At 42.8% G+C, this 23,494-nt stretch overlaps 3 protein-coding genes across 3 annotated transcripts; all 3 read right to left on the reverse strand.

The window, feature by feature from the left end:
* Positions 1-3,630: 3,630 nt before the first annotated feature.
* On the reverse strand, positions 3,631-4,617 carry LOC146975123 (odorant receptor 131-2-like). The gene has a single exon (XM_085796943.1). The coding sequence runs from the start codon at positions 4,612-4,614 to the stop codon at positions 3,631-3,633; it is 984 nt and encodes a 327-aa protein (XP_085653069.1). The 5' UTR covers positions 4,615-4,617.
* A 1,887-nt stretch (positions 4,618-6,504) lies between these two features.
* Positions 6,505-8,650, reverse strand: LOC146975124 (uncharacterized). Its single transcript, XM_085796892.1, has 3 exons — positions 8,096-8,650; positions 7,716-7,859; positions 6,505-6,561 (listed from the first exon to the last, which is right to left on the reverse strand). Exons 1-3 carry the CDS (start codon positions 8,630-8,632, stop codon positions 6,505-6,507), a joined length of 738 nt encoding a protein of 245 aa, XP_085653018.1. The 5' UTR covers positions 8,633-8,650.
* A 13,345-nt stretch (positions 8,651-21,995) lies between these two features.
* Positions 21,996-22,982, reverse strand: LOC146975125 (odorant receptor 131-2-like). The gene has a single exon (XM_085796944.1). The coding sequence runs from the start codon at positions 22,977-22,979 to the stop codon at positions 21,996-21,998; it is 984 nt and encodes a 327-aa protein (XP_085653070.1). The 5' UTR covers positions 22,980-22,982.
* Positions 22,983-23,494: the final 512 nt, after the last annotated feature.

Raw genomic sequence — 23,494 nt, forward strand, 5'->3', positions numbered from 1 at the left:
ATTCATGGGTCAAGTAAGACTGATTTAATCGCTGTCCAACAAACATACTGATCATATACATTTGCTACCATTAGTATACATACAGTTAAAAATTAAGTGTAATTACACAAAACCATGTAGATATGCCTCTATCCTTGTGTCTTAGAAAAGGGAGTCACCTGTTGAGTAACGCACATTTCCTTGAAAGCCTTGTCGAAATGGTGGGACGTTCACATGTTGGAATGGTGGTATGTCTAAATGGTGGGATGTCGGAATGACAGCATGGAACCGGCTTTTAGTTAGGGCTGGTTCAGGTAGCTCTGAACCATTTTATAGCTACGCTACTATAGGCTTAGACTGCTGGGGGACACATCAGGTTACATGGAGCCCTCTCCTCTCCTCTCTGACATTTTGAACTGTCATTATTAGGGGCCGGGCAGCATCAGCTGCCAGGACCCTATTGTTTTCCTCAATGTTCTTCTTTCTTCTTCTGAGGAAGTCCTACTTCCCATGCAAAATCAGTGAAAAAAACTTCATAGAAATGTTCGACCCCATGCCAGATTTACTCAACCCCAAGAAATTGTTGCCCCAATAGTGCTGAAACTTTTGTCCACTTAAACTCATTACAAATTATGGAGTCCATCACTCTGTAATTTTCAAAATCTGTAAAACTCCTCCTACAATTTTTGCTCAATTGACACCAAACTTGCTGGAGAGCATCTTCAGACTATCCTCCACAAACGATCCACACAGATTTTTGATTGATCAAAAATTGAGCCTACAGTGGATGAAAATGTTTGACTGTAAACATATACCACCCAATTCTTGCTAAATACATTTTCAATCTGCTCTCATGGGAACAACTGCAGTCAATGTAAGAGTGGCATTTTTAAACATCAGATTTTCTCTTATGATGCAAAACACTTCATCGTTAAAAACAAATCACCAACATTTCCATGCTGTCTAGATGCAATTTAGATTTTATCATATTTTTTGTTTAGATAATAGCATTTCTGACAGTTTGACCATTTCTGCCTGACTGGTGACTCCCCGAGTCTATTTGAGAAGCCACAGACCAGGGCTCTTGTCCAGACAATTAGCTTGCTGAGTTAGGAGCTGGGTCTTGGTGTCACAGGTTGTGGGTTCAAGTCCCAGTAAGGGTGAGGAGAACACATTAAAATACCAGATGTCCTCAATGGTTGTGTCACACCATGCCTTTAAATTGAAAAAGGAAAAAAAAAAACTTGTTTTTCTCAGTGGATGTGAGGGTCAAAGGGCAGAGGATGTTGTTATGATGCTGTGTAAAGCCCTTTGAGACAAATTGTTTGTATAAAAAAAAAAAAAAAAGGTTATACACATGAAATTACCTTGCCTTGCCTATTTTATGACAGGATACATGCTGTCATTCTGACATCCCACCACTCCGACATCCCACCATTCCGACATACCGCTATTCCGACATGAGGAAATGTGCGTTACTCAACAGGTGACTCCCTTCTTTAAGACATGCTGATAGAGGAATACCCACATGGTTGTGTGTAATTACGCAGCAGAGTGCCGACAGGGACTAGTCTGCCTGTCTAGCCACTACCTGGTCTTTTTACTAAACTTACTAAACCAACTCCTTTCTTCATTGCCTAAGCCCAACCAGTGCAAAATCTTTTGGGGAGAAATACGCTATTAAATGAATTGTCGGAACGGCAGGATGTTTCAAAAAAGAAAAAAGGTACCGTCATTCCGACCATAGGAGGCAAAAATTGTCAGAATGATGGGACATTTGATTGAAAATTAAGTGTTGCCATTTAGACAATTAGAGGCCAATGTCGGACTGGTGGGATGTCGGAATGGCGTTGCCCCCCTTTATGACGGGCACCAGTCCCTCCAGCAGCAAAGTAGCCCCACAACCCCCATACTTCACTGTGGTGGTGTTCTGGGCTTGCAGGCTTCCCCCTTTCTCCTCCACATAACAATGATCTAATCAAACCTAGAGCTGAAATACTTACATATTACATAGTCTTTTGACTTGAGTGTGAATGCACATGTGGATGCAAGGGAATAATATGCACTCAAGTATGGGCTGTACATCTTTACATTTACACATATTCTAGTTCAATTTAGTCAATATAATCTTTAAAAAAAATAATGCTTTAATCATTATTCAGTTTCAGATTCATTATTTCCTTATTATTTAAACAGTAATCTGAGATCAGACATCAGCCTTTACTAACATGACATGAGAAATTTGGCCCTATCTTCAGGCCAAATTCCTCCCTGGTAGAGACCAATGAACTAACCTTAACTTTAACCTTATGACTGAGATTGACCAGATTATCATAGATTGCACAAGAGAATGGGCCTGATGGTCTGATCTTTAAGATAGATAAACAATTGTTAACCTTCGAGGGGTTGTAGAGAGGAACTGCTCAATAGCTGTGTGCATATTTAGTTCTTTAGTTCTTTATTTTTTGCACAATTTGAAAGAATACACATAAAACATGATAGGTAATAATGAAACAATGCAGGGAGAGGCAAAAAAACAAAACATGGTGGGTTTATTTGAAGCCTCCACCTTATAATAACATTAATATTATGTACAAAATCACTAGATATCAGAAAACATGAAAAAAATTATGAAAGTAATAGTGACTAACACCAATAATATAGAAATAAAAACATAAAATATATATTTTTTGAGAAGAGACTGAGGCCCAGATGCAACAGCAAGGTTTTGCAAGCCTTATAAGCTGAAGCACTGTCAGCTGAGATCAACTTGGTTGCTATCATCACACTTAAACAGGAGGAAGTGATTGTCACAGTGGCAGATACAAGCCACTTATGATCATTGGTTCAATCCACCTTTGATTGCACTCATTTTTTTCATAGTGTACTGTGTCTTTTCAAATTAACACATATTTAAGTTCCAAGTCGTTGTGGTCTCCTAGAAAACAGTGCTTAAAAGAGATAGTTCAACATTTTGGCAAATTGGCCCATTCCCATAATCGCTATAGTCATAGCAGTAGGTTTGTTACCTTTAATTGTCGGTGTAAGCTATTTTTAGAACGCAGGAGCGGAGCGGCAGGCTGCTCAGGGCTATGCTATGGAGGCTAAGGGAATTTCTTGGTTTTCCTCTTCAAACTCATCAAATACACAACCCAACAACTCCAAAAGGCTGTCGTGGACAAGTTGTGAGCTGCACATTCACCACGCTATGAGATAATAACAGAACGTTACCAGACAGAGTTGTTTTCATGCAAAACCGCTGATGCGCGTTGCGTTCAGGGACAGTTTTTCAGCAAGCAGACTCTGTATTTACCCTGTATTTACCTCGAAAACGGCTCCGTTTCGTAACGTTCCATTATTATCTCATAGCGTGGTGAATGTGCAGGTCACAACTTGTCCACGAAAGCGTTTTGGAGTTTTGGGATTGTGTATTTGATGAGTTTGATGAGGGAAACCAAGAAATTCCTTTAGCCTCCATAGCGTAGCTCTGAGCAGCCTGCCGCTCCGCTCCTTCGTTCTAAAAATAGCTTACACCGACAAATAAAGGTAACGAACCTACTGCTATGACTATAGCGATTATGGCAATGGGCCAATTTGCCAAAATGTTGAACTATCCCTTTAAATCATTAAATAATCATCTGAGGCGAGACCTTAGCCTTTACTAACATGACTTAGTGTCAGTCGACAGCACAGATGGTACAAGAGAATGGGCCTGATGGTCTGATCTCTGATCCCATAGATGAGAGAAGTCAGACATCTGGGGAGGACATAGATGAACACATAAACAACACTCTTGATACGTGTAATAGTTGCATTATGGAGTATTGTTGAGAGGAAATGAACAATAGCAGAATGCATAGTTGAGAAGAGACTGAGGCCTAGCTGTGCTAGATGCAGGAGCAGTGTGTCACAAGCCTTTTGCGATGAATCTTTGTCTGTAGAGGCTGACCTGGCTGCTATCATCACACCAATATATGAGGAGATTATTGCCACAGCAGCAAATAAAAACACAAAATAAGTATAAACTTGGTCATAATGATAAGTTATTGGCTCATCCAGCAGGAGTATGTCTGAGCAAATATCAGTCATCTGCAGGTTTTCCAGGTCTTTAAATTGGAAAATTGACAATAAAACAACTCGAGTAAGGACATTTAATAAACTAATGGTCCAAACCACAATTATATCTAAAGCAGTGTTTTTGATAGTGATGATGGCAGCATGCCTTAGTGGGTAGCACACAGCTACACACCTCTCCAGTGACATCACCACTAGTGTGAGAGGAGAAATGTCATTTGTTAGCTTGGTGAACATAACAAGAACACAACACAAAGGATATGTTAGTAGTACTATACAAGCAGAAATGATATATAGTAACTGGCTAAATACCAACAGAGCTGTGTCTGCAAAAAGGAGATTATACAGAAGAATGTAACGTGTGGTCTCTCTAAACACCAGTTTACTCCTCAGGGTGAAAAGCATAATGCAGTTAATGAAGAGAAAGACACAGCATGGCAAACCAGTCAGAGTGGTAAACAAGACTCTATCCATTAACCCCACATACTGTTGACCAGACATGTTGCTATGGCTGATGTTGAGACCCTGAGATTGGTTTGCATATGACATTTTATAAAACATTTCAGACCAAAAATAAATATGAGCCCATTGGTGTAATTAAAGCACAACAGTGTATCAATTTTTGTGTAGTTTGGATTCCTAAAACAGTGAATACAGGTCAGCACTAGAGTACAGATACCTGTTAGATTTGCTTGCGAACCGGAAAATTATTCACATACACATTCCCTGCGCTGACAGTTATCAGGTTAGAGGCCATGACTAATTTCATGTGAGCAGAACTGTTCTGCAAATCTCACCTGCCCTTACGTACTATATCTTAGTTTTCCCACCCACTTCATGACACTAGGTGGACATCCAATAATCTTGTTCATGACATATTTCCAGTGTTGGAAATAACATCAGAATTTGTCTCTCTTGAATGTGGTGTTGCTTTTTATTAGGGTTAATGTGCAAAGCATCCAGTATTGGTATTTGTATTAGAATAAAATTCAAAATAGGTGTAAAAATCTATTCTTTCATTGTTGCACTTCTAATTCAGGATATGTAAGTGTAAAAACAAGTATTCTTTAATTAACACTAGAACCGCCCACATTCTAATCCCCCTTAAAGGGATAGTTCACCCTAGAATGATATTTCGCTCATTATCTACTCACCCTCATGTTGACTAAGGGCTGGAAGAAGTTTCAGATTCCTCCGTGGCTTCTCTGAGTTACAGGGGGTCTCAGCGTAGCAGTGCATGTCCATATAACGGTTGCAAAGGGACACCGGAGCTCTTCGTAAAAAAACACACACAAAAAAACATCCAAATACCTCCATGATGCTGGTATGTAATGTCCGTCTTGTGCTGAAGCCCCAAATTGCGTAATTGTCCCGAAAAAAATTAAATAAGTCTATATTTTAAGCTTGTTTGTAGCGGAAGCTTCTCGAAGCTCCTCTTCCTGGTCCGTCCAAATCTCGCGTGATTCGCAGTAACCGCACTGACGCATGCTGACGCCGGCGCAAATCACGCGAGATTTGGACGGACCAGGAAGAGGAGCTTCGAGAAGCTTCCGCTACAAACAAGCTTAAACAGGGTTTCTGCAGGTATCAGCATATCTCATTTCATGCTTTTTCATGCCCTTTTTCATGCCACTTTAAACTAATTCAATGCCAATGTCCAAATGCAAATACGTTCACACACAAATTGTAAGCATTTGCCAACGCCATCTTTTTATTTGAACATCCAAATTTAACTTTCAGATGGATCACAAGACAGTTAAGAATAAGAACACAACAAAATACAAAAGACACTGTTCACACTACCCCACACACACACGATCCAGGTGAGGAAAATGGGGAGCCATTACTGCATATGCCTTAGTTCCTTTCCTTTTTGCTCCAACTCTCTCTCTACATCTTTCAGTTCGACGCATTTTTCCTTGTGTCTCCTTCTAAGACTATTTGATTTTGTGATCATTTGTGCCATGAGTGTTCCTGCTTTAGCTTCAGCTTTCTCAGCTAGGTCATCAGCATCTTTCTGAAGGCTGGCGCACACCTCTGTCAACACAGCCTTTTTCTTTCTCATTGCTTCCAGCTCGTCCTCTAATGCTTTTCTTTTAAGTCCACGCATTGCAACCTCCCGCTCCCTCCTTCCTTCATCGAGGTACATCCTGTATTTTGTCCTGGCTGAGGCTACAGAAGCCAGTAGTTCTTTTGTGAGGGACACTTTGAGAACACCCCCACAAGCTCTAACGTGATCACAGACTAGTCTCTGGGCCTCAACAGTTTTTTCAGTTATGTTGCAGGTCTCCACTTCCCTGTTGACAGAGAAACCTCTCTCCACTGTAGATTGCCCATGAGATAAGAGCAGCAGGCGTTGAAAGAAACTCCGCAGCTCAGGATAATCCTGGTCAAGAGTTTCATGAAGAAAAACATCAAGCCGCTGATCCATGGGTTTGAAGGAGTGAAACTTCAGACTTTTGCAATGCTGAGAAAGAAAGCTGTCAAACTGTTGCACAAGAGCATCACCTGCAATGGATAAACACAAAAATAAGTGTAAATAAAATATGTAATTAAATCACAATATAAAAAACACTCATACACATCGCATTGATACAGCATACTAATGTTTGCTTGTAAAAAAAAAAGAGTTTGAATAAATAATGTAAAATCTACTAGCCCTTCATTTCGGACAATATTACACCCTTTTTAATTACTCTAAGGGTCAGAATTTCCTCTTCATTTGGCTATAACTTAAACTGTGTTACCGGCTTCTTTGAAATAAGCCTTTAAAATTGTGAATTATGAAATATTATTTCAATATAATATAATATATAATACAATATATATATAATATAATATAATATATATATAATACACTCTGGATAAATGTACTACCATCTGGAATATTTGTGATTGAGAACAGCCACTCAAATAAACTGAGGTAAAAACATCAGATATACATTATGAGATTCATCAGATTTATACAAAACAATTTGAAAAAAATATTGATATATGTTTTTACAGCAGTTTAATTTAGGGCTGTTTTAGTAAAGAAAAAACTTGTTGGTAAATGTTGGTAAATTGAGACATGGGCCAATTTACTGGCATGCACATTTAAAAATACTCCAAAAAAAAACAACTACTGTTCCTATATTAAGATCAGGTGTAGTGAGAACACAATATATGCACACAAAACAGTGATAAACCTTGATTTTAGAGCTATCCTTAACATTCCTACCAGCTGAGACACCGCCTGTCAGCTGCCTGTCCTGCAGGAATCTTTGCACAAGTGACTTCATCTTTCCCTTGCACCATTCAGGGTCTCTCGTCATGTTGGAGGGATCCAAGAATGCAATCTCCCTGACAGCAGGATATTTCAAAGGGCTCTTTTCTTGGATTTTCTTCATCATTCTGGAGAGGGCTGTTATGCAGTCCCTTCTGAACTCCAGGGCTGAGAGTTCACCTACACTGTTATTTGGCTTACTCTGCAGAGCCTATCAAAGAGGGACAGTATACAGCATTTGCAATATACGGGGAATAAATACAGAGTTAGTTTTATATAATAGGATATAATCCTTATTGACACTGTGAATATTATTGCCAACATTCAACTGTGAAAATCAGATTTGCAGCTCTCAACATGGCAACAAAAGACACAAAAATAAATTAAACACAAGTACCTTAAGGACAGACTCAGCACCCAAGCCAATGTCAGCATGGCATGCACTGACACGGTTCTTCTGGTCATCAGGGTCAAGTTTGGTCAGTTTAAAGGGAGTGATGTCTTGGAGTAACTCCCTTTTGATGAAACGTCTCGCTAGACTCTGTAAATTGAAAAACTTGAAATATTTTAATCATGTAAAAAAAACTATATTACTCTTGATCATGTCATGTCTATAATCATGTTAACTGTTTTATAATCATGTAAAAAGCTATATTATTCCTCTAGATCATGTTAATTCATTTGTACATTTTCATTTGTACATAATTATTTGTATAAACACTGTATTGTTTGATTTAAAAATAGCCATAGAAATGAAACAATAATTGAGACCATTACCTTCATCAGTTCAGTCAAGTCTTGGCACAAGAACGGCAGGACAGGCTCATCAGTCTGGTACTTAGTTAGGAATGGGCAGAAAGTTCTGGATATAGCCATGAAAAAGTGAAGTTTAGCTAAGATCAGGGGATCTTTGCTTGCTGCTTCGATAGTATCGAATGATGACGTTCCAGGGTTTGGGAGCTCTTTTCTGAGGACTGCTGCTACATACTCTTTGAGCTTTGGCCATACCTCGATGGCTCTCTCTGCAACAGGCAGATTTTCCACCCATCTATGGCCACAGAATGTGAGTGGGAATAGAGATGAACTGGTAAGTTTGGTATAGTCCTCTCTCCTTGCAGGGACATTGTGAAAGAGAAAGTGCATTGCCCTTAGTAGTTTTTCAACAGTCCATGCTGAGAAGCCAGACTTGAATGAGTTGTGTAGGGTGTGCAGCCCACAGCTCCCGACAGAAATTAGCTGACGTCCTGCATGTATTTCAGCATGTTCTTGCTGGAAGTCATTCAGAAACTTCAAGTTGACGTTGGGTCCATCCATGCTAATGGAAAGCAGATTCCGGAGGTCTAATCGGTGCACACATTCCTATGAAAAGAATAAATATTTTACTCAAATGATTTGACACCATGCAGACATGTTGAAAGATATTGGAGATTATTCTTTAAATAGATGTTTTTGTTTGCAATAACCAAGTGATAGGATTCACTGAAGTGTGTGTGTGTGTGTGTGTGTGTGTGTGTGTGTGTGTGTGTGTGTGTGTGTGTGTGTGTGTGTTTTTAATGTGGATGAAAGATGCCCCGCAACTACAGTTTCAATTGATTTTATTTGATAAAGCATGACTATACTTACTTTGAAATGGTGCAGCAGATCCTGTGCCTTGGAGTGTCCCATGAACTGTGATCCAAGGTAGCGGGATTGGACACAACCTCCTTCCCAAAACCGCACATGGATGTCAAGTTGTTTAGTTTTTGTTGAGTTGTTGAGACTTTCGTCAAACATCAACACGAAAGGCCCTGCCTTGTTAACTGCTTGAATTAAATTATCTTTGAAATGTGGGGCAAGTCCGAATTTTACTATGTAACTGGTTTTGTCTTTTCCGCAGGTGAAAGACTTTGCTATCTCAGAGTCAGTGAACATTCTCTGAAATAACATGGAGACATCATCGTTGGATGCATACGAGTGATGCTTCACTGCAGTGTTAAGACACCAGAGCACCTCCGCTTCCAAAGTCGCATTCGAGCCAAATGCCGCTCGCAGGTCGGTGGTCTTGCCCGCTGTCCCGGCTCTGCTGGGGGCAGTCGCTGTCGCGGCTCCGCTGGGGGCAGTCGCTGTCCCGGCTCTGCTGGGGGCAGTCGCTGTAGCGGCTCCGCTGGGGCCTGAAGGAGTGGTGGTAGCAGCGGCAGCTGCAGGCGAATTGTTGACAGCAGAAGCGCTCACGGCAAAAAAATTCGAAACGGTTAGCTGCTGCCTGCCTTTCATCGCAGACTTGTGTCTCTCTGACTGCATGTGGGACTTTAGCGCGTTGACGCCCATTGTGCAAAGTTGGACGTTTTTTTTGCACACGGTGCAAAATGCATCGCCGGATTGTCCGTCGACAGGCTTTAACCAGCTTTTAAATTGTTCATCCTCCAGCCACTTCTGTTGAAACTTACATTTCCCCATTTTCCCGTCATTTCCCGCTCACATGCTCTCTCACACTCACTCGCGCTGGCATCAGTAGGCTGGCATTCGTCCAGTGTCTCAACTTTGTGCACCGGCCGTAAAAAGCAGACGATTAATAGGTTCCGCCTGTCAACCATTACGCTACTTCGGATCAAAATTAGATTTAGATGTTTATATAATCAAAATAAATCGTGAAAAACGATGTTTTTATTCAATCAAGTTTACATATTTTTTTAATGCCTCTAAACATCGCAGTTCATGCTTTTTCATGCCAATTCATGCCTGAATTTTCACAAAATCCATTTAATGACTTTTCATGCTTTTTAATGACCCGCGGAAACCCTGTTAAAATATAGACTTATTTAATTTTTTTCGGGACAATTACGCAATTTGGGGCTTCAGCACAAGACGGACATTACATACGAGCATCATGGAGGTATTTGGATGTTTTTTTGTGTGTGTTTTTTTACGAAGAGCTCCGGTGTCCCTTTGCAACCGTTATATGGACATGCACTGCTACGCCGAGACCCCCTGTAACTCAGAGAAGCCACGGAGGAATCTGAAACTTCTTCCAGCCCTTAGTCAACATGAGGGTGAGTAGATAATGAGCGAAATATCATTCTAGGGTGAACTATCCCTTTAACACACCACAGCGGTCTCCCAGACCGTCACGTGTAATTACATTGTTTCCAGTTGCAAACAGTTCTGTAAGTGGAAAAAATAAGATTAAGGGCCCTAGTTTGCTGGCGCAGCGCAGGTGGCGCAAGGTAACGCAGCTGGTCTAATGCAAGTTTCAACCAGCGCAGCCTAGCGCAAAGTCAGATTGGAAGATTGGCAGATCGCGCTGCACTGAGATAGGCGTGGCCGCGCAGCAGGGGGAGGCATCACAGATTCAGCTTGGTGCAGTGGAAGTTTTGTGCGAAAATGTCCCGCAGAGGTTGCGCTGAAAGCTCGCCACCTCCAACCAGGTCTACTCTCAGCGCAGGGCGGAGCGCAGCAGGTGCAGTGGAAGTTTGGCTGACTGACCTGCAGTGCACACACGTCACCAAGACCTCACAGGCAGATCTCCACAGTTCAATGCAATAAATATCCACAATAACCACTATTTAATGCAACTAACGGAATCAACACGTGAATTTATATCTATATAGATTGTCCCGTCACATCTGACGTCAGATCAAAGCAGAGATCAAAGGCTGTCGGTGCGTAAAGGAAACTCCACCTGAATTAACACAGCAGGGACGAACTGGCACTGAAAAGCAGCTGTGGATGTCCCAAAAGCAGGACTGAGGGAGGATGACTGCATGTCGCTGCCATACCACTCTGCCCTTGTGATGATGCTTTATTTATTTATTTACTTATTAATTCAGTAGCGCGATCGACCGCATCACGCAGCCGTAATGAAAAACGGGAGCGTGCCTATGTTCCCTCAGCCCTATGTTCCCTCTGGACTCTCTCTACCTATCTGGACTCTGTCTATCTGGCCTGTCTAGCCTCTACCTGGTCTTTTTACTAAACTTAACCAACTCCTTTCTTCATTGCCTAAACCCAACCAATGGTGGGACCAAAGGGCTGTGGGAATAGGGCCTAATTTTCAGTGACAACAAAAGTTAGAAATGAGGGAACATAGGGCTGAGGGAACATAGGGCCTAATTTTCAGTGACGACAAAAGTTAGAAATGAGGGAACATAGGGCTGAGGGAACATAGGGCTGTGGGAACATAGGGATGGTTACACCCCGCCTTTCCGAAGCCCCGCCTATCCGACAATAGACTTCCATTCATCGTAATAGCGGGGTTTTCTATTTTTTCTAAAGACCCCGCTACTCCGAAAAGGCTATTGGGGGAAACCCCCAGCGCGCAGTGCGCATTGATCCTTTTTTCCTTTTTGGGGTCAAACGGATCATGTGCATAATTAACTGCAAAACAAGCAAATACTTCATATTAATGACATATAACATTCATTCTGCTTCTAGCCTGTCTAGCCTCTACCTGGTCTTTTTTACTAAACTTAACCAACTCCTTTCTTCATTGCCTAAGCCCAACCAAAGCATCTCCCTCAGTCAGCTGTCAGTGCGAGCAGCGGCTGCAGCAGCCTCGCGCCCTGTGAGCTCAAGCCGGCTTCAGCCGTGCTCGAGCGGAGCAGGGGGGGAGAAAAAGAAAAAAAGTGTATTTCTATTACTGTGTGGGAGATCTCCAACAACGGAGTCGGGGAGAAAGCAAGTGGGACAGATCTGCCCAGTCCCTGAGCAGCGCACGTTTCACAGACAAGCCACAAAGCAGAATGTAAACAACGTCACGCGGTTCAGCACCTTGGACAGCTGCGGGGGGGAGGAGGGGGTGTCGGAGTAGCGGTGTTTCGAAGTGGGGCTATTTCGGAACAGCGGGGTGTCGAAGTGGAGGGGTGTCGGAATGGAGAGCTGTCCCCCATAGGGATGACCCCATGAAAAACAAAACACAAATCTTCATCTCTCTTAGTCCACCACAACAGCCTCGGTATCAGATAGTCAGTATATAGCCTACTAGGGGACAGCTCTCCATTCCGACACCCCTCCATTTCGACACCCCGCTGTTCCGAAATACCCCCACTTCGAAACACCGCTGTTCCGACACAGTCCCCCCGCAGCTGTCCAATGTCGAAGGTGCTGAACCGCGTGATGTTGTTTACATTCTGCTTTGTGGCTTGTCTGTGAAACGTGCGCTGCTCAGGGACTGGGCAGATCTGTCCCACTTGCTTTCTCCCCGACTCCGTTGTTGGAGATCTCCACACAGTAAAAGGAATACACTTTTTTTCTCCCCCCCTGCCCCGCTCGAGCGCGGCTGAACCCGGTTTGAGCTCACAGGGGCGCGAGGCTGCTGCAGCCGCCGCTCGTGCTGACAGCTGACTGAGGGAGATGCTTTGGTTGGGCTTAGGCAATGAAGAAAGGAGTTGGTTAAGTTTAGTAAAAAGACCAGGTAGAGGCTAGACAGGCCAGAAGCATAATGAACATTATGTCATTAGACTTCACCTGGTCTAAGAAACTAGGGCCCTTAATTTTTAGTAGTGTTAGTCCTTCTTCATATTTTGTTGTGTTGGGGTCTTGATTGGATGTGGTTGGGGGGGTAGACTGAGTGATGTTACAGCACAGCCTGTTGCACATGTCACTCACGTCTGCCTACAGCTGAAAATGACGCATCTGGACACGTGTGCTGCTCTCATCTCAAGAGTCGATGTCGCTGTTCACTGGATTTTTATTTTTTCTAGGTCTGTTATCAACTCCAGTGTTTTACAGTTGTTCTACCTAGATATTACGTAGTTTAGGCTCCATGCCCACAGAAACCTGTTATTACCGGACTGGACAGCAGCTGAGAGAATTATTATTAGGCTACGTTATAATTCAATAATCATCATAAACGAGAGTGAGTACATATGGCGCTTTATATCCAACACAGGCTAATCATGATCTAGTCTGTCCTGAGCCCACAAAATAAAGTTTGTGAAGTGTCTGTGTAACACAGACAGTCCGCGCACCTCCGTTACATCTGCATGGAGCACACGTGTGCAGCTGACAGCTGACAGCTTTTCTTTTCTAACCGGCCTGTTTCAGTTTTTGCCCGTATACACCCGGTCTCTCTCTCTCTCTCTCTCTCTCTCTCTCTCTCTCAGCGCGAAAACTGCAAAATGGAAACATTGTAATATTTGCTGTGCGATCACAGCTGGACACAGCGGTCTAATACAGTGGGTACTAGTTTCATTTGGACGTTTCCCTCACGGAAAGCGTGATTCACGCGTTGCGTGAAATTGTAGGTCACATTGTAGCCACTAGGTGGAAGCATCGTACTGAGATGCAGCTCAAAAGATTTTGGGATAATTCCACGTTTGACCACAACGTAGCTGCAATGGAGAGTGGCGCTGTTCATAGGCCATAGGCTACTTCATTTGCAGCTGTGGTCGAGAGAGCTAGAGAGTGAATGGAGAGAGGGACCGCTACGCCGGTCAATCAGATCAATGTTGTTGTTTTTTATTGTATCACAGTGGTTACAGTAGCCTACGTTCAACAGGATCAGTGGTTCTCATGGGGGTCCTGGACCCCTCCATATTTTTGATCTCTCCTGTAGCCTGGCCGGGTCTGGCTCCAAGTTTGAGTAAATTGTCTCATATCTATTTTCTGCAAGTTCTGGTGAATGTAACAATCCACTCATAGCCGACGATCGCTCGTTTAAACAGTTTCTAAGCTGCTTCGTCCGTGCCAGCAGCCTGGACCCGATGCGGCTGGACTCACGAGCGGAGCATTAATACACATCTGTCAGCAGCTGCTCCGAACACACAATTTGAAAGGACATATTAGATGTTGATTTTGTTAACAGTGACTTTGTTGATACTACTTTAATCGTAGAATGGAGCGACAACGGGCTGATTTCAGCCAAGAGCAGCAGGTTGTTTTAATGGAAACAAAAAAGCTGATCACAGCCTGAAGCAACAGTGTTGATGCAAATATAACAAGAGGAAGCTGAACATTACGCTTTTAAATATAAAGCTTATCCAAACAAAAAACTAGAGCAACAACAACTGTCATTTTTTAAATTTGTGTTTTATATTATTTTCATATATTTCACTGATTGTAATAGAATGCGAGTGTGTTTTATTGAAAGCGAGACTGGGTGTGTGTATGAAAATTGCTACAGTGAACTGGTGCTCTGGTTTTTGCTCTACAATCTCATATTTTCAAAGAAAACGGATTGATTGATTTTTACTTAAAGGGATAGTTCACCCTAGAATGATATTTCGCTCATTATCTACTCACCCTCATGTTGACTAAGGGCTGGAAGAAGTTTGCGCGTGATTTGCGCCGGCGTCAGCATGCGTCAGTGCGGTTACTGCGAATCACGCGAGATTTGGACGGACCAGGAAGAGGAGCTTCGAGAAGCTTCCGCTACAAACAAGCTTAAAATATAGACTTATTTAATTTTTTTCGGGACAATTACGCAATTTGGGGCTTCAGCACAAGACGGACATTACATACGAGCATCATGGAGGTATTTGGATGTTTTTTTGTGTGTGTTTTTTTACGAAGAGCTCCGGTGTCCCTTTGCAACCTTTATATGGACATGCACTGCTATGCCGAGACCCCCTGTAACTCAGAGAAGCCACGGAGGAATCTGAAACTTCTTCCAGCCCTTAGTCAACATGAGGGTGAGTAGATAATGAGCGAAATATCATTCTAGGGTGAACTATCCCTTTAACGAAATGAAACGAAAACAATATGTATTATATTACTATATTGTTGCAACTTTAGAAAATATAATCCAGGGGAAAAGAGGCTTACAAACATGGACCAAAACGGCTCAGTAATACGCACAAAAATCCAAAAGGAACGAAAATGAACAAAAAAAAAACAACTACCGCAGATGACCAAATAATCGCCCGCGTGCAAATACGCGCCTGTGCTCTAATAGCCGCCGGGGTCCGACCTCATTTGGCATAATAAACGCCGGTTCAATTAAACGCCCGGGCGATTAAGTGTTTACCATAGTCTTGCACAGAAAACAAAAGTTTTTTTTTAACAGCACCGGCTCTCACCTCTTCTGTCAGTCAGCCCCTCCTCTCGCTCTCTCTCTCGCATGCAGGCGCGCGCACACACACACACACACACACACACAAACACAGGCGCGCTAGACTGAGGGATATAGGGATATAGATAAATGCGCTAATGTACAGTGTTGAAATTACCGCGATCGACCCCCCCTTCCGTTATCATTCATAACACTGCTCTGATCAGCTCCCTGTGTTGCGGTAACACAGACAAACTGTCTTTGTATTTATTGTCTGATGTCAATAAAGATGCGTCGGGGGGAAAAGTAGTTTTGTTCCAGTGGTCCTACGGTGAAATCCTTGTTCTTTGCATGATGGTCTGATGCTGCTCATTGCAAAAATAAATTGTAGCCTGTTGCAAATACGCGCCTGGGGCCTCATTTATCAAAGAGCGTGTAAAAGTCCTCTTAAATTTTCAGTACGACGGAAAGGCAAAATGTGCGTACGACCAAAAAATATACACTCTTTTCAGATCTATCAAACTCCGCGTACACACGGCTGCACGGTATTTCCCTTGATAGATCACACCGGACCTGAGAAAAGCGTGGATGAGAACACGCCTCATACCCAGCCCCCTAAACGGCCCCATACAACCATATGTGGTCAATGCAAATCAGTTACGTGCATATTAAGTAGCCATGTGCACTCTGGAAACGTGTGGAATGACGTCAGTGGAAGACGGTGAAGACAACAGACAGACGGAGAGCGGAGAAAGAAGCGGAATTTCTCTGAAAGCGAGATACACGGTAACACGGCAATATCAGTCAGAAACATCATCTTGCATTGAAAGGCTACAATAAAAACAAAAAAACCTCCCAAATCTAAATTAAACAGAACAGAAAGAAGAAGAATCATATTTATTCTGCCCCTTATTTTAGATTATGTCATAATAATTTAAAGCAGGGTTTCCACTGCCAGTCAGTACTACTTTGCACCCCTTTCCACTAACCCCCAACTTCCGTTCACTGGAAGATTTGATTTTCATTTGTGCATAGCTATATATTAAAAAAAACAAAAAACAAACAAACATTGAAGTCCACCAGTCTGTGACTTTTCCTAAAATTATGTTGGGCAGCACCCATTTTTGTTAAATACAATAAATATTATTCACACAAAAAATATCGATCATGTTTTCTCATTTGCTTTGATTTGCTCCGACATTATTGTGCTTGCTGCTTGCTTGTGTGTGTCCAGTCTGGCTACGTAACACACGCACGTCGCAGTAATTATTTTCCAGACTGGACAGACGGGTTGTGGAAGAGGTGTAGCCTACATGCAAGGGAAAAATATCAATATGATATCAAAAGAAAACGAAATTCGTTTTATAAAGCCAGTATTTAGGAGCAAACTAGTGTAAATGCACAGGGGAAAAATCTGAGTCGCTGTGCTTTTCATGTAAAGTGCCGACGTCAACACGTGTGCGGTGGTGGTGGTGGTGGTGGTGGTGGTGGGGGGGGGGGGTCATCATCACCACCACTTGCTACTTCAAACAGTGTCCGCGCTTCTCTCTCCCTCGCATACTGCAGTTCTCTGACTCTGCAGCGGCGTCGCCAATTCCTCCTGTTCTTCAAAAAGCGTGTAAATGCCGGTACGCCATGGTCGGACTGGTCGTAAATTTTTGCACTTACTCCCGACAAGTTTTGGTTTGATAGATCCCAAATTAGGCGGAGAAAAGTGCGTACGCACAAAATGGGGGAAAGAGCGTGTAAAAAAGCGTGTATCCACAATGATAAATGAGGCCCCTGGTTCTTATAAACGCCTGGGCTCCAAGTCGATTTAGCATATTAAACGCCCAGGCTAATAAATGGTCATCTACGGTAAACATCATGAAGTGGTCTCAATCTGTGCTTTACGCATGCCTCTGTCCGTCTGGCACATGTGTCTTGGAGTTCTGAATGGAGGCTTTATGTTCGGCTCCCCTTATATGTGAAATTTATTACATGAAACACGACGAAATTTCTTCACTTAGCCTATGAACTGAAAAGTGTGAGGAGAGCTACTGTAGGAACCGGTTTTTCTGTTCAAAGCAAACAGCTGTGTGGGACCAAAGGGCTGTGGGAACATAGGGCCTAATTTTCAGTGACAACAAAAGTTAGAAATGTGGGGACATGGGGCTGAGGGAACATAGGGCTGTGGGAACATAGGAATGACCCCCTGTTGGTGCCTGTCGCTCTTCTGACACTCGCATTTCTGGATCAAAGCCATACACAAGCCGTAGGATCGACGTGTGTGGGGTGAGATGGAAATAAGGTAGAGCAGAGCACCTTCTCTCTCATTTTGAGTTCCATAGACAGGTGCGTCAGTGCCAGTAGGTCGTTACGGACTCGCGCGTCAGGCATTTGGCTCTCCTAATGGGAATGGCTGGTTTGACGTGACTTTATCATTAAAAGTGAGAAAAAAAGAGAGAGAGAGCTGTCAACCACTCCTAGACGCGTCAGGTCAGTCATAGCGCAGGGGGGAGGAGGGATATTATTCTGTGGTGAAAAATAGGTCTCATTCATGACATTTTATTGAGAATTTTACAGGGGGGCACAGTGCAAGTTTACCGGGGTTTACCCGGTAAAAAGTGTCCAGGCGACTCTGACCCCTACACCGCAGCAGCCAGAAAAAAAACAAAAACAGATGCGTCCGTGCAATAGCGTAAAACAGCAATGGATAGAATGTGTTCTATAGGCGATACTGATCCCTCTGCTTTGGAGGAGTTTCATGGTGACATGCTATAAACCAAATTAATTTTTTTATATTTTCCCCAAAAAACGGGAAAAACTGTGTCCCGGGAGAGATTTATTTTTCCCCGGGACAGCTGATGAAAAAAGAGAACAATTCTGGAAAAAACGGGACGGGTGGCAACACTACAGCAACCAGAACACAAGATTGACATCAGGTTGGTCCAATGACAGTTCTCCAACCCCCCTTGGTTACTGTTGCTATGTGTGCCAAACTTTTACTCCCAGCCGTGCTGCTCATGCTGCTCCTAGCACAAGAAATACGGAGTTTTCAGCGATATTGGCATCAATTTCAAAGGAAATATCAGCAGATTTTTGGATAAACTGTTCGGAAATATCAGAGAGAAGCATTCAGAGGGATTGTTCATAGTTTTGAGTTACGTGACCTGGGCAGCTGGAGGGTAAACAAAGACACGACCGGACTGGAATGTCCCTGCACCATGTCACATAGTCAGTACAACAGTCAACCCTCCTTACCACTACTGTACATCCCCTATTACCCTTTGTGTACACGACATAGCCTCAACCAGTGGCGGCCGGTCAATAGAAAAAAGTGTAGACACAGTAAACATAAATAACATAATAAAAAGTAATTACCATATCTGTTCAGTGTTCACTCATACAATGGGTTTTACTTTGAAATTTGTAAGCCTTTCCATTCCATATTGGGTTTATTCTGGGTTGTTTCATACATTTCAATAGCGAGGGGCGCCGGCCTAATGAGTGTGTATGTGGGCTCTTAAACTTTTGGCTTCCATGTGACTTCATGCTGGTCTCTAATTGGTCACTTCAATTCTCCTCCGGGCGCAGCTCTCTGCGCCCGTGGCCAATCAGCGCGTTTGGGCATTTGTTCATCCAATCGGATTGATTCATGATACCTGACCTGTCAATCAAAGTCACTCCCCTGGCAGCGGAGATGTGCCTGTCACTCAAACAGCTACAGACGCACCCGTGTGCACACGGAGCAGACAGACAACAACAACAAGACAGGAGACCAGGTTATCCCGACCAGGTTATGTTCAGAGTTTCATCCTAAAATCGGCTATAAAGGCGCCGCTGTTTCACTATTTAGCCTAACTATTTTTCAGCTGCGTTACCTTTACTTTGAAAGTCCAGTGGAGCTGGATCAGAACGGAGCGTTTGTACGGAGGGAGAGATCAGCTGATCCGCTGCTGACTGCTGTTACTGCTGGATGTGAAGTTAGCAATGCTCTTTATTTATCTTATTTATCTGACGCCCCCCCAATTTATTTTAGCACCAGCCGCCACTGGCCTCAACACGTGGGGCACGCACCTGCTTAACCCACTGCGCCACTTGGCGCCCCTTGTCACAGTGGTTTGACGATCCCTGGCTGCCAGCCATTGGTCCCTTTCTCTCTGTCAGACTGCAGCTGCATCTTCTAAATAATGCAGCGAGTGGGGATTGAGGAAGTGACATCGCTGCCTAGGAAACAGAAATACCGGTACTGCAAAATAATAATAATAGCGTGACTAATCATTGTAACGTTATTTCGTCTTGTTTTGGTCAACAAAAATAAAGAGACAATTTAGCAGAGTTTTTCTGTAAACCACATTTAGTCTCGTTTTTATTCATCAACAATATTGCATTATATATATTTTATTATTGTTATCGTCACATGGCCATTACGTTTCATCTCTTCTCATTTTCGTCACGTGATAAAGGTTCGTTGGTGATGATATTTCGTCATAATTTTTGTTGACGAAAGCAACACTAGTGGCTACCCTCTCCGGAATTACCTCGTGAGGCCTGTAACCAACTGAGCAACACCACAGGAGGAGGGGTTCAATGAGGCCCACACATGCACCAGGACCCATGTTGAATGGGTGTTTGGCATCTGGAAGTCTGGAATACAGATGTATTCATCATTCGTCGGGGGCTGCGCTTGTCACCACTCAAATGTTGCCGCGTGATTGTTGTCACTGCCATACTGCACAACACTGCACCACACCAGACAGGAACTTGTCAACTTCTTCCGATGTCCAACAGCCCCAGCGCCAGCCCCTACCCCTTCACCACCAGTCACCAAGCACACCCCATAAACCATAAACCCACAACCACCACACCACCACCAACTATCAGGCCTGAAAGCTGAAATAAACATAAGCAGCAGATGTAGGCTACATGTAACGTCCCCCACACTTTAATTTATTGCTGCAATGTCTAGGTGCTTTACCTGATGAAAGTCTGACACTGGAATTTTTAATTTTTTTTATTTAAACTTTATTTACCAAGGCAAACAATTACAGTAAGAACACATTCTTATTTACAAATGCAGCCTGAACCAAAGAGCAAAGGCTCTTTGAGAGGGAAGGGGGAGGGGATGCTAAAAAAAAAACAAAAAAACAAGGTAATGTAAAATACACAATAAACTATTAATAAATACAATACAATAAAAGTGAAAACAGTAAGACGTGACAAGTAGGCCTACTCAACAGGTGCAAGAGTCAACTATAATTTGCTGCAAATTTTGTTTAAAGACTGTGTATGATGTGAGGACAGTGAGTTTGAGGGTGTTTTGAATGGTGTTCCAATCATTAGCTTTAGCATTAGTCACGACCCGGCTCTAGGCCGGACAAATACAATGAAACGTACGGGTAAAATAATAGAATGATAAATTTATTAACACAACAGAAAGTCTCAACCAAACATAATCAAACAAAAGAACACAAAGGAACACGAGGGGCTGCGGCGGAGCTGCACACAGCTCTCCCTCTGGAGCCAGGTGAAGCAAGGGAAGAGGAGGGAGAAACGTCACGCTTAAGAACACCTGGGGACTGGCCAGGCCCACCGGCATCAGAGCCCACACCCACTGCCGACCTGCACAGACAAAAGCAAAGACACACAACCACACACACACACACACACACACACATGACAGGTCCTTGTGACAATAGGCCGTCACATTAGATTGAGGGCAGAGTGAGAGAGATGCAGGAGGGAGGAGAGGTAGGGAGGTGTCATGCCAAGTATGGTTTTGTAAAGAGTGACTGACAGACCCGTGTTTTAGACCAAACACTCTATGTAAGTGATTTCTGTCGGAAGATAGACTTATATTAACACAAACATTCCGCTTACTTCTGCTTTAATAGGTGTGTGCATATTGAGTTCTTTTTTTTTTTTTTTGCTTATTTGAAGCCTCCACCTTATAATAATATTAAAGCAGATATCAGTGGAATGTTTTTGTTAATATAAGTCCTAAATAGTCCTATTTTCCGTCAGCAATCACTTACATGAAGTATTTCAGCCTAAACACGAGTCTCTCCGTCACTCTGCTCTGTTGTAACCCGAGGAGAAAATTTTCCTTGTGGGATACAAGTGTTATCCAATGAGGGGAGAGAACGGCATGAAGGGCTGTGTGTGCAGCCAAGGGATGCGCGTGAATGTGGTGACGTAGCACGAGGACCAATTGATGCCTGACAAGGGCGGGGGCTGCTAACTCATGGTGCGTTCAAGGAAACTCGTACTTTGTGTTTTTCCTTCCTGTGAAGTCATACCAGTTCGATCTGGTACGAGTTCACGGGTCGGAAGTTACGAGTGGCCGTTATAGGGAACTTTCACAGACAACAGGACGGTAAAAACACGAGCTACGGGTTACCTGGAACGCTACCAAGTCGTAGTTGTGACTTGAAGCTGTAACTTACGGTTTCAAAAGCCTGCCTTGAACACAGCATTAGCCGAAACGGCCGTGCCGCTGTTATCTGCTTTAATATTACAATGTCATGAACAAAAGCACAAGATATCAGAAATCATGAAAATAGTAATATTAAAAATAATGACTAACAACAATAATATAGAAATAAAATCAGAAAATATATATTTTTTGAGAGGAGAGGAGTGCCCCAGCTTCGCCAGATGCAACAGCAAGGTTTTACAAGCCTTATAAGCTGAAACACTGTCGGCTGAACCATGATCTGAGGCGAGACCTCAGCCTTTACTAACATGACTTAATGTCAGTCGACAGCACAGATGGTAAAAGAGAACGGGCCTGATGGTCTGATCTCTGATCCCATAGATGAGAGAAGTCAGACATCTGGGGAGGACATAGATGAACACATAAACAACACTCTTGATACGTAAAATAGTTACCCTATCCAGGGCTGTTGAGAGGAATTGAACAATAGCAGAATGCATTGTTGAGAAGAGACTGAGGCCCAGCTGTGCTAGATGCAGGAGCAGTGTGTTACGAGCCTTCTGAAATGAATCTTTGTCTGTAGAGGCTGACCTGGCTGCTATCATCACACCAATATATGAGGAGATTATTGCCACAGCAGCAAATAAAAACACAAAATAAATGTAGACCTGGTCATAATGATAAGTTATTGGCTCATCCAGCAGGAGTATGTCTGAACAAATATCAGTCATCTGCAGGTTTTCCAGGTCTTTAAATTGGAAAATTGACAATAAAACAACTCGAGTAAGGATATTTAGTAAACTAATGGTCCAAACCACAATTATAGCTAAAGCAGTGTTTTTGATGGTGATGATGGCAGCATGCCTTAGAGGATAGCACACAGCTACACACCTCTCCAGTGACATCACCACTAGTGTAAGGGGGGAGATATCATTTGTTAGCTTGGTGAACATAACAAGAACACCACACACAGGATATGTTAAAATTACTCTACAAGCAGCAATTATATACATTAACTCGCTAAATGCCAACAGAGCAGTGTCTGCAAAAAGGAGATTATACAGAAGAATGTAACGTGAGGTCTCTCTAAACACCAGTTTACTCCTCAGAGTGAAAAGCATAATGCTGTTAATGAAGAGAAAGACACAGCATGGCATTCCAATCAGAGTAGAAAACAAGACTATCTCTAGTAACCCCTGATCTTGTTGACCAGACATGTTACTATCACTTATATTAAGACCCTGAGATTGGTTTGCATATGACATTTTAGAAAACATTTCAGACCAAATATAAATATGAGCCTATTGGTATAATTAAAGCACAACAGTGTATCAATTTTTGTGTAGTTTGTATTCCTAAAACAGTGAATACAGGTCAGCACGAGAGTACAGATACCTGTTAGATTTGCTTGCAAACCGGAAAATTATTCACATACACATTCCCTGTGCTGATCAGGTTAGAGGCCATGACTAATTTTATGTGAGCAGAACTGTTCTGCAAATCTTACCTGTCCTCACATACTATACTGTATCTTAGCTCAGTTTTACCATCCACTTCATGACATAAACATGTAATGAGGAACACCACTGAAACGAAAATGAACTACTAACAGCCATTACCTCTTGGATGATCATCAACCCTTAAACCAACAACTAATAAATACCACTATGAACATTGTGAACCCCACCACCACCCGTCCTTGTTGGAGGACGCTGAACAGACAGAATATAAACAGATGAACTATCGTTACTACAAAAAAAAGGTTGTCGCTCTCTCTCTCACTCACACCTGC

This window comes from Trachurus japonicus, chromosome 14, assembly GCF_045865225.1.
Source record: "Trachurus japonicus isolate A0001 chromosome 14, Traja_1.0".
NCBI classification, from domain to species: Eukaryota; Metazoa; Chordata; class Actinopteri; order Carangiformes; family Carangidae; genus Trachurus; species Trachurus japonicus.

Bases quoted from the DNA above. Each gene is read 5' to 3' on its own strand.
- LOC146975123 (XM_085796943.1), bottom strand. From the start codon at position 4,614: ATGTTTTATAAAATGTCATATGCAAACCAATCTCAGGGTCTCAACATC.
- LOC146975124 (XM_085796892.1), bottom strand. From the start codon at position 8,632: ATGGATGGACCCAACGTCAACTTGAAGTTTCTGAATGACTTCCAGCAA. The intron at 7,860-8,095 runs GTAATGGTCTCA...TTCAATTTACAG, and splicing joins ACTTGACTGAACTGATGAAG to AGTCTAGCGAGACGTTTCAT. The intron at 6,562-7,715 runs GTACTTGTGTTT...TATCCATTGCAG, and splicing joins GTGCTGAGTCTGTCCTTAAG to GTGATGCTCTTGTGCAACAG.
- LOC146975125 (XM_085796944.1), bottom strand. From the start codon at position 22,979: ATGTTTTCTAAAATGTCATATGCAAACCAATCTCAGGGTCTTAATATA.